At 42.1% G+C, this 18,963-nt stretch overlaps 1 protein-coding gene across 1 annotated transcript; it reads left to right on the top strand.

Annotated features, from left to right (window-relative positions):
* The first annotated feature begins 16,658 nt into the window (after window positions 1–16,658).
* LOC117517957 (GPI inositol-deacylase-like) lies at window positions 16,659–18,270 on the top strand. The gene is made up of 4 exons (XM_034179079.1): window positions 16,659–16,757; window positions 17,527–17,630; window positions 17,897–18,001; window positions 18,101–18,270. Exons 1-4 carry the CDS (start codon window positions 16,659–16,661, stop codon window positions 18,237–18,239), a joined length of 447 nt encoding a protein of 148 aa, XP_034034970.1. The 3' UTR covers window positions 18,240–18,270.
* Window positions 18,271–18,963: the final 693 nt, after the last annotated feature.

The raw sequence follows: 18,963 nt of genomic DNA, 5'->3' as shown, positions 1-18,963 counted from the left end.
GGCGATTTTAACATCCACACAGATGCTGAGAATGACAGCCTCAACACTGCATTTAATCTATTATTAGACTCTATTGGCTTTGCTCAAAAAGTAAATGAGTCCACCCACCACTTTAATCATATCTTAGATCTTGTTCTGACTTATGGTATGGAAATAGAAGACTTAACAGTATTCCCTGAAAACTCCCTTCTGTCTGATCATTTTTAATAACATTTACATTTACTCTGATGGACTACCCAGCAGTAGGGAATAAGTTTCATTACACTAGAAGTCTTTCAGAAAGCGCTGTAACTAGGTTTAAGGATATGATTCCTTCTTTATGTTCTCTAATGCCATATAACAACACAGTGCAGAGTAGCTACCTAAACTCTGTAAGGGAGATAGAGTATCTCGTCAATAGTTTTACATCCTCATTGAAGACAACTTTGGATGCTGTAGCTCCTCTGAAAAAGAGAGCTTTAAATCAGAAGTGTCTGACTCCATGGTATAACTCTCAAACTCGTAGCTTAAAGCAGATAACCCGTAAGTTGGAGAGGAAATGGCGTCTCACTAATTTAGAAGATCTTCACTTAGCCTGGAAAAAGAGTCTGTTGCTCTATAAAAAAGCCCTCCGTAAAGCTAGGACATCTTTCTACTCATCACTAATTGAAGAAAATAAGAACAACCCCAGGTTTCTTTTCAGCACTGTAGCCAGGCTGACAAAGAGTCAGAGCTCTATTGAGCTGAGTATTCCATTATCTTTAACTAGTAATGAGTTCATGACTTTCTTTGCTAACAAAATTTTAACTATTAGAGAAAAATTACTCATAACCATCCCAAAGACGTATCGTTATCTTTGGCTGCTTTCAGTGATGCCGGTATTTGGTTAGACTCTTTCTCTCCGATTGTTCTGTCTGAGTTATTTTCATTAGTTACTTCATCCAAACCATCAACATGTTTATTAGACCCCATTCCTACCAGGCTGCTCAAGGAAGCCCTACCATTATTTAATGCTTCGATCTTAAATATGATCAATCTATCTTTGTTAGTTGGCTATGTACCACAGGCTTTTAAGGTGGCAGTAATTAAACCATTACTTAAAAAGCCATCACTTGACCCAGCTATCTTAGCTAATTATAGGCCAATCTCCAACCTTCCTTTTCTCTCAAAAATTCTTGAAAGGGTAGTTGTAAAACAGCTAACTGATCATCTGCAGAGGAATGGTCTATTTGAAGAGTTTCAGTCAGGTTTTAGAATTCATCATAGTACAGAAACAGCATTAGTGAAGGTTACAAATGATCTTCTTATGGCCTCGGACAGTGGACTCATCTCTGTGCTTGTTCTGTTAGACCTCAGTGCTGCTTTTGATACTGTTGACCATAAAATTTTATTACAGAGATTAGAGCATGCCATAGGTATTAAAGGCACTGCGCTGCGGTGGTTTGAATCATATTTGTCTAATAGATTACAATTTGTTCATGTAAATGGGGAATCTTCTTCACAGACTAAAGTTAATTATGGAGTTCCACAAGGTTCTGTGCTAGGACCAATTTTATTCACTTTATATATGCTTCCCTTAGGCAGTATTATTAGACGGTATTGCTTAAATTTTCATTGTTACGCAGATGATACCCAGCTTTATCTATCCATGAAGCCAGAGGACACACACCAATTAGCTAAACTGCAGGATTGTCTTACAGACATAAAGACATGGATGACCTCTAATTTCCTGCTTTTAAACTCAGATAAAACTGAAGTTATTGTTCTTGGCCCCACAAATCTTAGAAACATGGTGTCTAACCAGATCCTTACTCTGGATGGCATTACCCTGACCTCTAGTAATACTGTGAGAAATCTTGGAGTCATTTTTGATCAGGATATGTCATTCAAAGCGCATATTAAACAAATATGTAGGACTGCTTTTTTGCATTTACGCAATATCTCTAAAATCAGAAAGGTCTTGTCTCAGAGTGATGCTGAAAAACTAATTCATGCATTTATTTCCTCTAGGCTGGACTATTGTAATTCATTATTATCAGGTTGTCCTAAAAGTTCCCTAAAAAGCCTTCAGTTAATTAAAAATGCTGCAGCTAGAGTGCTGACGGGGACTAGAAGGAGAGAGCATATCTCACCCATATTGGCCTCTCTTCATTGGCTTCCTGTTAATTCTAGAATAGAATTTAAAATTCTTCTTCTTACTTATAAGGTTTTGAATAATCAGGTCCCATCTTATCTTAGGGACCTCGTAGTACCATATCACCCCAATAGAGCGCTTCGCTCTCAGACTGCAGGCTTACTTGTAGTTCCTAGGGTTTGTAAGAGTAGAATGGGAGGCAGAGCCTTCAGCTTTCAGGCTCCTCTCCTGTGGAACCAGCTCCCAATTCAGATCAGGGAGACAGACACCCTCTCTACTTTTAAGATTAGGCTTAAAACTTTCCTTTTTGCTAAAGCTTATAGTTAGGGCTGGATCAGGTGACCCTGAACCATCCCTTAGTTATGCTGCTATAGACGTAGACTGCTGGGGGGTTCCCATGATGCACTGTTTCTTTCTCTTTTTGCTCAGTATGCACCACTCTGCATTTAATCATTAGTGATCGATCTCTGCTCCCCTCCACAGCATGTCTTTTTCCTGGTTCTCTCCCTCAGCCCCAACCAGTCCCAGCAGAAGACTGCCCCTCCCTGAGCCTGGTTCTGCTGGAGGTTTCTTCCTGTTAAAAGGGAGTTTTTCCTTCCCACTGTAGCCAAGTGCTTGCTCACAGGGGGTCGTTTTGACCGTTGGGGTTTTACATCATTATTGTATGGCCTTGCCTTACAATATAAAGCGCCTTGGGGCAACTGTTTGTTGTGATTTGGCGCTATATAAAAAAAAAATTGATTGAAAATTGAAATTGAATTGAAGAATTGATACCGGTATAAACAGAAGGGATAGCATAGTACTGCCCGAGATGGCCGCTGAGCCACTGAGCTTAGCGAGGATGATGGCGACACATGAGCGCGAGTGTGTTCTCATAGCCCATCCAGCTCAGTTTTCGTGACCGTAAACAGGAAGTACACATTCATCATTGCGTTTTTGAAGCAACAACAGCTTAAGGAGCTGAAAGAAACTACACCGTTTACAGGAAACGGTATGTAAACATTTCTAACGTCAGTAGTTGTACCACGTAGGCCCCATTCTATGGCAAGCCACTTCCAGTGTTTGGAAACAAAGTAGCAAAATAATCAAAAGGCAACGGAATAATAATGAACTACCCTCTGGACTTGTACGACTACCTGTTCTCACCCAATCAAGGGGGTAATAAAAGGATTTGCAAAGAATTCTGCTAGTTCTTCTTCAAATGACATTAGCTGTCATCTGCCAAGGATCGATACATTTCATCTAGTCACTGTCACTACAAAGAACAATCTGCATTCAGGTTAGTAATGTTTTAATTTGAAAGTCAAATATAAAGCCCTGCTAGTAATCTATTCATGTGTCTCATAAGATTTCTCAATTTTGAAATATCCCAGGAATCTGCCTGAAATCTGACTATCTAATGGATCAGCTTCTTAAAAAGTGGTAATTAATCATTTATAATCAAATTTGTGAATTAGGCATAAATAATAGATATTGTTGTGACATTGATTACAGATCTTGAAGAAAATGTGTGTGTGTGTGTGTGTGTGTATACTATACAATGAGGAAAATAAATATTTGAACACCCTGCAATTTTGCAAGTTCTCCCACTTAGAAATCATGGAGGGGTCTGAAATTTTCATCTTAGGTGCATGTCCACTGTGAGAGACATAATCTAAAAAAAAAACAAAAAAAACAAAATCCGGAAATCGCAATGTATTTTTTTTTGAACAATTTTTTTTTTTTTTTTTTTTCCCAAAAATAATACAATGTGGTACATACAACCCCTGGCAAAAATTATGGAATCACCGGCCTCGGAGGATGTTCATTCAGTTGTTTAATTTTGTAGAAAAAAGCAGATCACATGGTGAAATGTTCTTTGCTCAAGAACTTGAGTGTTGTATTTGATACTGTCCCTTTCCAAAGTAGAAATGGGGCCTAATATAGCTGTAAATGGTTAACTTTATCTGTAAAACTGCTGATTTTGAGAAGGACATAAAATGATTATTGTGGAATTGTAGTAATTTTCCGACTGTTCACTTGAATGCCTGTACTGGACAAGGCAAGGGAATCTATTGGCACAGCAGCCCCACCAAGACTGTTTTTCACCAGCCGCCACTGGTGTTTACTTCATTCCTGATTTCTTCACACTTTGCTCCTGAAATATCTCGTGCTGCTGAGCAGGTGCTCTACTGCGTGACATCAGAGCATTGATTTAGTTCGGCGGATGACACAAACAGCAATTTGGAAATTTTTTCTCATATTTCTCTGAATGATGATAATAAAATGGAACAAACTGAAGAGATTTTGACAGAGGAGAACCCAGGTGGTGTACAGCCTCACCGGTTCGGGCCAGAACGATCAGAAGGAGAAGCTTCAGATGAGGAATCAGACCCAAACAACAATGGTGACATCCACCATGGTGGGGAAGCCAGATCCTTGGAAGATCTGTACTGGTCAGTAATTTGGTTGTGTAATCATTTTCCTAACCACAGTTTTAGATAGGTAACACTTTGAACCCAGGGCCCTGGAGTTGCTTCTTCTCTGCAGGAAATTTGTGAAGAGCAACTGCAGCTTTGGACACATTGCCGCAACAAAACATAATACAGCAATTCACCATCTCCTAATATTGTCTCCACATACCTCAGTGATTCAAAATATCTGAATCATTATTTCCATATAAACCACGTAAAGAGCAGAACGGTGCCGCTCCCATTCAAAACATTTCACAAGTATTTGACAGGAACAAGGGATGTACAAGTTACAATTAACCAGCCAGCATATTAACCACATTAGTATATTATATATATAGGAGGAAAGAATAAATAAATACAATTTAAATACAATCTTAAATCAATTGTTTTCATCTCATCCTGTCCTCTGTATCTTCTTCTGTCACACCAACCACCTGCATGTCCTCTCTCAGCACATCTATAAACCTCCTCTTTGGCCTCCCTCTTCTCCTCCTGCCTGATGGCTCCATCCTCAGCATCCTTCTCCCTATATACTCTGGGTCCCTCTTCTGCACGTCCAAACCATCTCAATCTTGCCTCTCTGACTTTGTCTCCAAACCGTCCCACCTGAGCTGTCCCTCTGATATGTTCATTCTTTCTTGTCCATTCTCATCACTCCCAAAGAGAATCTCAACATCTTCAGCTCTGCCACCTCCAGCTCTGCCTCCTGACTTTTTGTTAGTGCCACTGTCTCTAAACCATACAACATAACTGGTCTCACTACTGTCTTGTAAACTTTCCCCTTCACTCTTGCTGATAATCTTCGGTCATAAATCACTCCTGCCACCTTTCTCCACCCTACCTGCACGCTCTTCTTCACCTCTTTACCACACTCTCCATTACTTTGAACAGTTGACCTCAAATATTTAAACTCATTTACTTTCACCACTTCTACACCTTGTAACTGCACTGTTCCACTGGGCTCCCTCCCATTCATACACATGTATTCAGTCTTGCTTCTACTGACTTTCATTCCCCTTCTCTCCAAAGCATATCTCCACCTCTCCAGACTAGACACAACTTGCTCTCTACTCTCACTACAGATCAGAATGTTATCTGCAAGCATCATAGACCATGGGGACTCCTGTCTGTCAGGGCATGAGGCGGCTTGACACAGGTAACAGGTGGAGGCCAATGCAGACTCACAGGCATGGTTGGTTTTGATGGATAAAAGGCTTTATCTGTTACACAGGCATGGGGTTCGGTACACAAGAGGTCAAGCTTACAGGCAGAGGTAGCAGACATGGTGCAGGCTGAGACTTTGTCCATAAACCAGGCAGGGTTCATACACACGGTATCATGGAACAAAGCAGGCAAACAGAGGCAGAGTAAAAAAAAAACAGGCTGTGTCCAAGGTAAGGGCAAGGTGGAGATCGGAGTACACAAGCAAGGTCAAAAAATACACAAAAGCAAACAGAACAAGCGGCAAGAAAGTGAACAGGGTCAACAATCGGGTAGTGAGCTGTGGAACTGTGAGGGTTTTAAAGAGGAGCAAACTAATCAGGTTGATGTGAAGCAGGTCTGTGGAAAATTCTGGAAAGAGGTGTGGTGAAGTGAACAAAGAGGAAAGAAGAAAGGCAAGAGTGTGCGAGAGGGCAAAACAAGAGAAGTGAGTGACAGAAAAACTGAGAAACATGACATGTTCAAAAATGAGTGTGAACAAAAACAAAAAGGTGCAAACTTAAGAACTACCGTAACAAATCAAAAAGGGGAAAACCAGAAAACTAATGATTAAAACTAAAACTAGAATGGAACTGTAACTGAACGGTACAGAAAAGTGAATACAATAAAATGGCAAAACAAACTATCACTTAAACCGCAAATAAACAAAACCCAGTGAACACAGAATAATGCAATGAATAAAACAAGATAACTGATAAATAGAAAAATGCAATGAATAACAAATGGAACATAATCTGATGAGCAACACCAAAGGTAAATAATAACAAAAACCTGTGACTAAACATTATACAACAAATGTGATAAACAGAACTAAACTCAGACTAAAGTAACTTAAAAGACCCAGAGTGAACAAATACAAACTACACAATAAATGATAAAGAATGAACCAGTGATGAAAGTGTAACAAGAAAAAGCAACGAATAACTGAATGACTGCAAACTAAATGATGATGTGCTAAATGAAAACAGTGACTGAATAATAAACAAAGCAAAACAATAAACAGAACCAAACTGAGACTAACATGATGAAGTATGAACTAATGAAAATTTAAAAAAAAAAAAAAAAAATCACAAGAGAAATACGCCAAGGGCTAAGACCTAAAACCTAAGCAGGGGCCGAGCATGACACTGCCTGATCTCATCCGTCAACCTGTCCATCACCACTGCAAACAAGAAAGGACTCAGATCTGATCCTTGGTGTAATCCCACCTCCACCTTGAATGAGTCTGTCATTCAAGGAACTCCACCTCCCCGATGGGTGCAGGTTTCTTTTTTGTGGGCAAGAAAGATGGCGGACTCCGTCCATACATTGATTACAGAGGGCTGAACGAAATTACGGTTCGCAACCGATACCCGTTACCTCTGTTGGATTCGGTGTTCACGCCCTTGCATGGAGCCCAAATATTTACGAAATTGGATCTTAGGAATGCGTACCACCTGGTTCGGATCCGAAAGGGAGACGAGTGGAAGACGGCATTTAACACCCCGTTAGGTCATTTTGAGTACCTGGTCATGTCGTTCGGCCTCACCAATGCGCCCACGACGTTCCAAGCGTTGGTTAATGACGTCTTGCGGGACTTCCTGCACCGGTTCGTCTTTGTATACCTGGACGACATCCTCATCTTTTCCCCGGATCCTGAGACCCATGTGCAGCATGTACGTCAGGTCCTACAGCGGTTGTTGGAGAACCGGCTGTTTGTAAAGGGCGAGAAGTGCGAGTTCCACCGCACTTCTTTGTCCTTCTTGGGGTTCATAATCTCCTCCAACTCCGTCGCCCCTGATCCGGCCAAGGTTGTGGCGGTGAGAGATTGGCCCCAGCCAACAAGCTGTAGGAAACTACAACAGTTCCTCGGCTTCACAAATTTCTACCGGACGCTTATTAAGGGTTACAGTCAGGTAGTTAGCTCCCTGACGGCCCTTACCTCCACTAAAGTCCCCTTCACCTGGTCGGATCAGTGCGACGCCACGTTTAAGGAGTTGAAACGCCGGTTCTCGACTGCACCAGTTCTGGTGCAGCCCGATCCCAATCGCCAGTTTGTCGTTGAAGTGGAAGCCTCTGACTCAGGGATAGGAGCCGTGCTGTCCCAGAGCAGGGAGTCCGACCCCGGCAGAGCGGAACTATGACGTCGGCAATCGGGAACTCCTAGCGGTGAAAGAGGCTCTTGAGGAGTGGAGACACCTGTCGGAGGGAGCTGCGGTACCATTCACGGTTTTCACGGACCATCGGAACCTGGAGTACATCCGGACCGCCAAGCGTCTGAACCCCAGGCAAGCATGCTGGTTACTGTTCTTCGGGCGTTTTGACTTCCAGATCACCTACCGCCCCGGGACCAAGAACCAGCGATCTGACGCCCTGTCCCGGGTCCACGAAGAGAAGGTCAAAACCGGACTGTCAGATCCACCGGATCCCATCATCGCCAAGTCCACTATCGTGGCCACCCTCACCTGGGACGTGGAGAAGACCGTCCGGGAGGCCCTGGCACGGAACCCGGACCCGGGGACCGGCCCAAAGAACAGACTCCACGTCCCACCAGAGGCCAGAGCTGCAGTCCTGGACTTCTGTCACGGTTCCAAGATCTCCTGTCACCCAGGGGTGCGAAGAACCGTGGCAGTGGTCCAGCAGCACTTCTGGTGGGCGTCCATGGAAGCCGACATCCGGGAGTATGTCCAGGCCTGTACCACCTGTGCCAGGGGCAAGGCAGACCATCAGAAGACACAAGGACTCCTCCATCCATTGCCTGTGCCTCATCGCCCCTGGTCCCACATTGGCCTGGACTTCGTCACGGGTCTCCCGCCGTCCCAGGGCATGACCACCATCCTCACGATAGTGGACCGGTTATCCAAGGCGGCCCTCTTCGTGGTCCTCCCGAAGCTCCCGACGGCCCAGGAGACCGCAGACCTCCTGGTCTACCATGTCATACGTCTGCATGGGATTCCATCCGACATCGTTTCAGACCGTGGTCCCCAGTTCTCCTCGCAAGTCTGGAGGAGTTTCTGTAGGGAACTGGGGGCCACCGTAAGCCTCTCGTCCGGGTACCATCCCCAGACAAATGGACAGGCAGAGCGAGTGAACTAGGATTTGGAGCAGGCCCTCCGCTGCGTGACCTCTGCGCACCCGACGGCCTGGAGTAACCATCTGGCCTGGATCGAGTACGCTCATAACAGCCAAATTTCATCTGCCACCAGCCTCTCCCCATTTGAAGTGTGTCTGGGGTACCAGCCCCCATTGTTTCCCATGGTGGAGGGAGAGATCGGGGTGCCCTCGGTCCAGGCCCACCTCAGGAGGTGCCGTCGGGTGTGGCGTACTGCCCGCTCTGCCCTGCTGAAAGCCTGGACGAGGGCCAAGGCCCATGCAGACTGCCGGCGTTCCCCGGCCCCTGCATACCAGCCCGGGCAGGAGGTTTGGCTATCCACCAAGGACATCCCCCTGCAAGTGGAATCCCATAAACTCAAGGACAGATTCATCGGACCTGTCCCCATTCTCAAAGTCCTCAGTCCAGCCGCAGTGAAGCTGAAGCTTCCAGCTTCACTGCGGATTCACCCTGTCTTCCACGTGTCCCGCGTCAAGCCCTACCACTCCTCACCACTCTGCACCCCCGGACCGGCGCCGCCTCCTGCCCGGATTATTGATGGGGAGCCTGCCTGGACCATGCACAGGCTCCTGGACGTCCGTCGAAAGGGCCGGGGGTTTCAGTATCTGGTGGACTGGGAGGGTTATGGACCCGAAGAGCACTCCTGGGTGAAGAGGAGCTTCATCCTGGACCCGGCCCTCCTGGCCGATTTATACCGCCGTCATCCCGACAAACCTGGTCGGGCGCCAGGAGGCACCCGTTGAGGGGGGTGGGTCCTGTTGTGTGGGCCGCTGAAGAGGAGGTACTGCTGGCCCACCACCAGAGGGCGCCCTGCCTGAAGTGCGGGCTTCGGGCACGAGAGGGCGCCGGAACAACCGGGAGTGACAGCTGTCCCTCATCAACAGCACCAGCTCTCACTCATCTTCTCTACAATCACTTCGCCATAAAAGCCGGACAGCATCTTCACCTCACTGCCGAGAAATCGTCTACCATTAAGGTAAACGGCTCAGGCTGGGAAAGACACAACAGGTGTACGTCTTTACTTCTGTGTGTGTGTGTGTAACGTTGATTTTGCAGATGTACCTGATTATACGAGAGGAATAGTCGTGTGTTGGGGAGTTGGCATACTCCGCTCCTCGGATTGGTGACTATTTAAGTATAACAGCAGTATCTGCACGTATCTCTGGACTGTAGTGATTAAGAGGTGGAGGTGTTTCCCACCCTCTTGGAGTTTGACTTATTCCATTGTCCGTTCACTTGTGCCCCCTGTTGTGGGTCCGTGTCCATACACTTTCACAACATTATCTTTACAATGAAAGTGTTTTAAGAAATTTGTTCTAGTAGTCTATGATGACTTTTTCACCTTTTTTCAGCATCATTATATGCAAATATTGCTGTTTTGTGCTTGTCCCACACCCAGACTTTTGATCTTCAATGATAAAAATGAATGGTAAAAAAAAACGTTTTTTGTAATGTTTTAAAATATCTCTGAATAAAATATCAGTAAAATAATCAAAACATAATTGGGGTATTCAATGTCATACAACTGTTGTGATTTTTTTAAACAAAATGTAGTTGTCCCACACTATTGCCGGAATTTCCACCACAACACTGTAATGTCCCTTTAAACAGTTTGTATGAAAGATTGTTTGGGTAGTTTCTATGGAGATAAACAGTGACATCAGAGCACATGTATATAGCACCAAATCACAACAAACAGTTGCCCCAAGGCGCTTTATACTGTAAGGCAATGGTGTGGTGGAAATTACATTTACAAGGCCAGTAGTGCCCATAGTTAAAGAATCACCCTTTTATTATTATGATTATCATTCTTGATACCAGTTCTGCAGGACATCCAAGCCCTGCTGTAACCTGTCAGTCTTTGACTCAGTGAAATCTTGGCGTCATCTGCAAAGAGCAGAATCTGACAGTGGATGACTTCCAGCATTTTGGGAACAAAGATAATGAATGACATGTCATTAACATGTCATGTCATTACAATGACATGACATTGTAATAAACATCTATATCTGCGATAAAACTTTCTTTTTCAATGAAACTTCCCTAAACAGTGTAAAATATCAGACTACATGCATTACTACACTTTGATCCCACGTTTACGTTAATGTGACGTGTGTGGTGTGTTGGTGTTAACAGATAAATGTGCTTTTGTAAAATATTCCATTTTTTTATTTGTAAAAACAGGCATTTTCAAAAAAAAAAAAAAAAAAGCCAAGTTGTAATTATATAACTGTCTGATATAACCGGTGTCAAAAATAAATAGAACACTGCCATGATCTACTGGTGCCAGACGTTCAGTACTTCAGCTGGGTTTACACTGTGCAAGTTTTGGCCCTTTTTCAGCTGATTTTTCATTTGTGCGAGAATTTTTTGGATCGCACCGAGTTTCAGGATAATCGCGCATCCTGCATCTTTTATTATACATGGAGTAACGAGCTGCGTTTAACATCTCATGACCACCTCCTGATTGGCTATCGTATGGTCAGATGAAAATCAAACCTGTTTGATATTCTGGTCGGCCGTCGTGAGGGTATCCCGCCGCTGAAGAGCTACAAGCATCCAACCTCTCGCACTATGCCTGTGCAAACACCGCAGACCTGTCTTGTAATGTTTTTTTTTTTAAACTTTGATGTCTCCCATCAAGAGTTTTTGTAAAAAATAATAAATGTAAATTCAATTAGAAAAAAAAGCTTCTGTTTACATTTTGGTTCTGGAAACACAACTCCGATGTGTGGTTTTTGAACATACAATGTTTGTGAGAACATAAATAGTGCACTCTGAACCTTTACACCGTGCTGTTCTGTCGTACAGTTTGAGCTGGAACCAAGTACAGTAATTGAAAATATCAGCCCATCTTCAGGGCCAATACTGCCATGAACACTGCGGGCCAGTAGATGACAGTAGAGACTGTAAAAACTTGCCAAAACTAAATTCCAGATAATCCGTGTCTGCTACATTTAAGATGCGTGGAATTTAATAAACGCAAACACAATAACAACATCTATAAACCCAGAGAATATATTCACGAGAGTTTTAGGCAGTTTAATGCTGTTGTCCGTGGAGCCTGATCAGAGTGTCTCAAATGCATTTCTGATGTTATGAACGTACTGAGATTACCCTATCATACCCATAATGCACTGGGCACAGCATGTCCACACTAAAACCTTAAAAATTAGCGCATTACTTTAAAACTAAAACATATATCTGATATTTTCACTTTATAAAACTTCAGACGTGACATTAATTTAAATAACTTAGTTTAGTTAAAATTTGAACCATAAGTTAAAAATGTATGCCTTTGGATGTTATTGGCCACATATCGTATGGGTTTAAAATAAATTAGTTAGTTTTTTTTTTTTGTGACCAGTTCTCCTTTGACTGCAGAGGATAGAGCGGTTTCTTCTAGAAGCAGCTCTCCTCTCTTTGCAGAAGATAGAACTACACATCTGTCACAAAACATTTAACAGGTAGGTGCTCACCTGATTTTAAATTTTATAAATGTTTGTAGCTGTTCAGCTTTGTTTACCACATTATTGGTCTAAAAATTATCGGACAAAAATTTATCGCAATATAATTAGTCTGATAATGTTTTTTAAAGTTATCTAAAAAGATAATCTGATAATGAAAACATTATCTTCGATAATTATCGGTTATCGGATTATCGGAACTGTGCCCACCACTGAGTATATTTATGAATACCCTTACATTGTTAGTATATTTATGGATACCTTTACGTACCCTTATGTTTTTAGTATATTTATGAATACCCTTACGTACCCTTATGTTTTTAGTATATTTATGAATACCCTTACGTACCCGTACGTTTTTAGTATATTTATGAATACCCTTACATTGTTAGTATATTTATGAATACCCTTAGGTTTATAGTATATTTATGAATACCTATACATACCCTTCCATTTTTTAGTATATTTATGAATACCCTTACATTGTTAGTATATTTATGAATACCCTTACATTGTTAGTATATTTATGAATACCCTTACGTACCCTTACGTTTTTAGTATATTTATGAATACCCTTACATTGTTAGTATATTTATGAATACCCTTACATTTATAGTATATTTATGAATACCCTTACATTTATAGTATATTTATGAATACCCTTCCATTTTTTAGTATATTTATGAATACCCTTACATTGTTAGTATATTTATGAATACCCTTACATTGTTAGTATATTTATGAATACCCTTACGTACCCTTATGTTTTTAGTATATTTATGAATACCCTTACGTACCCTTACGTTTTTAGTATATTTATGAATACCCTTACATTGTTAGTATATTTATGAATACCCTTACGTTTATAGTATATTTATGAATACCTATACATACCCTTCCATTTTTTAGTATATTTATGAATACCCTTACATTGTTAGTATATTTATGAATACCCTTACATTGTTAGTATATTTATGAATACCCTTACGTACCCTTACGTCTTTAGTATATTTATGAATACCCTTACGTACCCTTACATTTTTAGTATATTTATGAATTCCCTTACATATGTTACGCGTCGCTACATCTCACATAATTATCTCAAATAAGTTACATTTAATGACACAAACATGGCTCAGTACACTTATTCAATCCTTTAGCATCACTATGGCAAAATATCAATCAATCAATCAACTTTTTTCTTGTATAGCGCCAAATCACAACAAACAGTTGCCCCAAGGCGCTCCACATTGCAAGGCAAGGCCATACAATAATTATGAAACACAGTCTACGTCTAAAGCAACATAACCAAGGGATGGTCCAGGGTCACCCGATCCAGCCCTAACTATAAGCCTTAGCGAAAAGGAAAGTTTTAAGCCTAATCTTAAAAGTAGAGAGGGTATCTGTCTCCCTGATCTGAATTGGGAGCTGGTTCCACAGGAGAGGAGCCTGAAAGCTGAAGGCTCTGCCTCCCATTCTACTCTTACAAACCCTAGGAACTACAAGTAAGCCTGCAGTCTGAGAGCAAAGCGCTCTAATGGGGTAATATGGTACTATGAGGTCCCTAAGATAAGATGGGACCTGATTATTCAAAACCTTATAAGTAAGAAGAAGAATTTTAAATTCTATTCTAGCATTAACAGGAAGCCAATGAAGGGAGGCCAACACGGGTGAGATATGCTCTCTCCTGCTAGTCCCCGTCAGTACTCTAGCTGCAGCATTCTGAACCAACTGAAGGCTTTTTAGGGAACTTTTAGGACAACCTGATAATAATGAATTACAATAGTCCAGCCTAGAGGAAACAAATGCATGAATTAGTTTTTCAGCATCACTCTGAGACAAGACCTTTCTGATTTTAGAGATATTGCGTAAATGCAAAAAGGCAGTCCTACATATTTGTTTAATATGCGCTTTGAATGACATATCCTGATCAAAAATAACTCCAAGATTTCTCACAGTATTACTAGAGATCAGGGAAATGCCATCCAGAGTAACGATCTGGTTAGACACCATGCTTCTAAGATTTGTGGGGCCAAGTACAATAACTTCAGTTTTATCTGAGTTTAAAAGCAGGAAATTAGAGGTCATCCATGTCTTTATGTCTGTAAGACAATCCTGCAGTTTAGCTAATTGGTGCGTATCCTCTGGCTTCATGGATAGATAAAGCTGGGTATCATCTGCGTAACAATGAAAATTTAAGCAATACTGTCTAATAATACTGCCCAAGGGAAGCATGTATAAAGTGAATAAAATTGGTCCTAGCACAGAACCTTGTGGAACTCCATAATTAACTTTAGTCTGTGAAGAAGATTCCCCATTTACATGAACAAACTGTAATCTATTAGACAAATATGATTCAAACCACCGCAGCGCAATGCCTTTAATACCTATGACATGCTCTAATCTCTGTAATAAAATTTTATGGTCAACAGTATCAAAAGCAGCACTGAGGTCCAACAGAACAAGCACAGAGATAAGTCCACTGTCCGAAGCCATAAGAAGATCATTTGTAACCTTCACTAATGCTGTTTCTGTACTATGATGAATTCTAAAACCTGACTGAAACTCTTCAAATAGACCATTCCTCTGCAGGTGATCAGTTAGCTGTTTTACAACTACCCTTTCAAGAATCTTTGAGAGAAAAGGAAGGTTGGAGATTGGCCTATAATTAGCTAAGATAGCTGGGTCAAGTGATGGCTTTTTAAGTAATGGTTTAATTACTGCCACCTTAAAGGCCTGTGGTACATAACCAACTAACAAAGATAGATTGATCATATTTAAGATTGAAGCATTAAATAATGGTAGGACTTCCTTGAGCAGCCTGGCAGGAATGGGGTCTAATAAGCATGTTGATGGTTTGGATGAAGTAACTAATGAAAATAACTCAGACAGAACAATCGGAGAGAAAGAGTCTAACCAAATACCGGCATCACTGAAAGCAGCCAAAGATAACGATACATCTTTGGGATGGTTATGAGTAATTTTTTCTCTAATAGTCAAAATTTTGTTAGCAAAGAAAGTCATGAAGTCATTACTAGTTAAAGTTAATGGAATACTCAGCTCAATAGAGCTCTGACTCTTTGTCAGCCTGGCTACAGTGCTGAAAAGAAACCTGGGGTTGTTCTTATTTTCTTCAATTAGTGATGAGTAGAAAGATGTCCTAGCTTCACGAAGGGCTTTCTTATAGAGCAACAAACTCTTTTTCCAGGCTAAGTGAAGATCTTCTAAATTAGTGAGACGCCATTTCCTCTCCAACTTACGGGTTATCTGCTTTAAGCTACGAGTTTGTGAGTTATACCACGGAGTCAGACACTTCTGATTTAAAGCTCTCTTTTTCAGAGGAGCTACAGCATCCAAAGTTGTCTTCAATGAGGATGTAAAACTATTGACAAGATACTCTAACTCCCTTACAGAGTTTAGGTAGCTACTCTGCTCTGTGTTGGTATATGACATTAGAGAACATAAAGAAGGAATCATATCCTTAAACCTAGTTACAGCGCTTTCTGAAAGACTTCTAGTGTAATGAAACTTATTCCCCACTGCAGGGTAGTCCATCAGGGTAAATGTAAATGTTATTAAAAATGATCAGACAAAAGGGAGTTTTCAGGGAATACTGTTAAGTCTTCTATTTCCATACCATAAGTCAGAACAAGATCTAAAATATGATTAAGTGGTGGGTGGACTCATTTACTTTTTGAGCAAAGCCGATAGAGTCTAATAATAGATTAAATGCAGTGTTGAGGCTGTCATTCTCAGCATCTGTGTGGATGTTAAAATCGCCCACTATAATTATCTTGTCTGAGCTAAGCACTAAGTCAGACAAAAGGTCTGAAAATTCACAGAGAAACTCACAGTAACGACCAGGTGGACGATAGATAATAACAAATAAAACTGGTTTTTGGGACTTCCAATTTGGATGGACAAGACTAAGAGACAAGCTTTCAAATGAATTAAAGCTCTGTCTGGGTTTTTGATTAATTAATAAGCTGGAATGGAAGATTGCTGCTAATCCTCCGCCCCGGCCCGTGCTACGAGCATTCTGACAGTTAGTGTGACTCGGGGGTGTTGACTCATTTAAACTAACATATTCATCCTGCTGTAACCAAGTTTCTGTTAGGCAGAATAAATCAATACGTTGATCAATTATTATATCATTTACCAACAGGGACTTAGAAGAAAGAGACCTAATGTTTAATAGACCACATTTAACTGTTTTAGTCTGTGGTGCAATTGAAGGTGCTATATTATTTTTTCTTTTATATACAGACCTTGTATCAAATATTCTGGCTCTGTTGTTTAGCACCTCTCGTAAAATGTTCCACACCACACTGTTGGGCTACTTCACATACATTCTCACACATTCATCCCAGAGAGACCTTGCGTACCCTGTGGCCACTTCAGTAACCATGAAGGTGCAACAGGAACCCTGAACATGAGAGGGCTAACAGGGCTCTGGACAAACAAGATGTCCTCAAAGGGGGATCAAGTGGAGGAGGTGATGGCTTGTAACCCAGCGGCTATAAAGGCTGCAGCAGGTCCTCAGACCCCAGCGTTTTGGGTTTTCCCAGCCATCGGACCAGGCTAAGGATCTGTTCAAGGACCACGTGGTTGTTGGCATGCCACGACATTCCCAGGTCAAACACACCCACAGGTGTTTTTGCATCCATCCTGGATGCAGCCATTGTCCTGTCCAGGAATTGATCAAGAATGAACCTTCTTTGCCATGTATCAAACCTCCAAAGCAAATACCCAGAACATAACCAAAAATCCATAAAAAAGCAGATTATTGATAACATATTTCATTTTAATTTGATATTTTATTTTCAGGTGTTAAGACTACAGATGATGGACAGGTCTTTGAGCCACATGCTGAATAAGATGTTTTTCTGCAATCACACCATAAAGACACTTTGATGGTTCATTTACAATATGCCAACAGAAAAATTGGTCTACAGTTTAACTAAATTTTGACGTAATGCAGGGTGTGTGTGTTCAGTGATAATTGGCTTCTAATCCCATACTGAGTTTGAGTTTCCGTTATATGCCAGCTGTTATTGTGCAACACAGGCAGTGCCGCAGTTAGCTGTGTGACAATGCTGTGTTTGCTGGTGGTGTAAATGGACATTCATATTTCAGAGTCTTAGTAAATATTGGCAATTTGATCCTGCACCTGCGGTGCAGGTGGTGAAGGATGACCTCTGTCTGCACCTCTGCATGTCTGCACTCTTCACTCTACCCGTCATGCTCAGTACACCCTCCTTCATCCATTGGATCCGCAACCTGAGGTACAGTATTAAACCTGTGTCGGTCCACCTTGCCAAATTGTCATTAAGCAAGGGACTGAAAACTGCAGGCGATGGATGACCCTGACCAGTATGAAAGACTTTGGGGATCAACAATTTTCACCAACAACCAATGTGCAGTTGCTTTTGATTAAACTTGGAGATCTGTGTTATCTGGGTGACTTAGATTCTTCACTCAGATCAGTCAGTGTGGTTGAACAGCTCAGTCTGTGGACCTCCGCTTTAATCTGCGCTCTGATTCTCCGTAGGTACTCCACCCAGCTGGATCCTGATCCGTGCTGGCCACACACGGTGCCTCTCATCTTGGTATACGTGCTGTTCATTAACTGCAACACTGAAAAACTCAGCCACAGGTAGGCGGAGCTCGCCCACATGCCAGTGTCAGATACGATGAGGTCCTCTCCGCTCACATCTCACTATATCCAGTCACATGTTTTTTGTTCCTTTTTCAGTAAGCTTCTGCCTGTGGCTTCTTGCCTCCCGTTGCCGTTGGCCGTGGCTGTGGTGAGCTTCTCTCTGCTCCACCTCTACAGAATCACCTACTTCCTGTTGGCAGCATTCGTCCCTCTGGCCTTGTGCTGTCTGCTCTGATGGCATTTGGCTGTTTTCAGATTCCAGCTCCATCACAGCAAGTCTGGTGTAAGTTACAAGCTGACTTGCTGACCTGTGTAAGTCTCGCCAGGCGACACGTTCATCATACGTTCATCATCTTTCCGTCGTGGAGCAGAGCCTTAGACAGGCATAGTTTGGAAAACTGCCCGCTTCGTGTTGCCACTAAAAGCTCGGTGGCAGTTCCACTGTGTTTTGAGATCACGGCTTTGGATCATTTGGTGCAGCTGTTGCTCTGTTCTTTTGACGTTAAACTAACTTTGCCTTACTCTGTGTACCTGTAGCTCTGCCTTCGGGGAGCAAGTCATGAGCTTCTAAGTTTGAAACAGGCTGTTGATGCTGGAGTCTGTATTAGATTTTGGTGCCTGTAGTGTTACGCTGTCATCACTCTCACACTGTAGACCACCCTGCCTGTGGCTTAGCCACGCTTTATCGATGAGTGGAGAAAACCTTACTGGCTGTCATAACACTGCCACACCACCAGGTGGCAGTCTTTATTGCTTTAAAAATACTACAAAGTAATCACGTTTACACTGTGTCATATTCACTTTGGATAAATCACAACTAACATACAGGTGATAAAGTGAAGTTTTACACTATCAGATGTGGACGTTTTTGGACAAGCATTCGTCCTTGTGAAGGTGACACCCGTAGTGATATCAATGCATGGATATGCCCCGCTCTGCCAGACACCAAAATGGAGACG

The sequence above is a fragment of the Thalassophryne amazonica genome, chromosome 9, assembly GCF_902500255.1.
Source record: "Thalassophryne amazonica chromosome 9, fThaAma1.1, whole genome shotgun sequence".
NCBI classification, from domain to species: domain Eukaryota; kingdom Metazoa; phylum Chordata; class Actinopteri; order Batrachoidiformes; family Batrachoididae; genus Thalassophryne; species Thalassophryne amazonica.
Note: the sequence above shows the minus strand (reverse complement) of the source record. Positions and strands in the feature narration are given on the sequence as shown.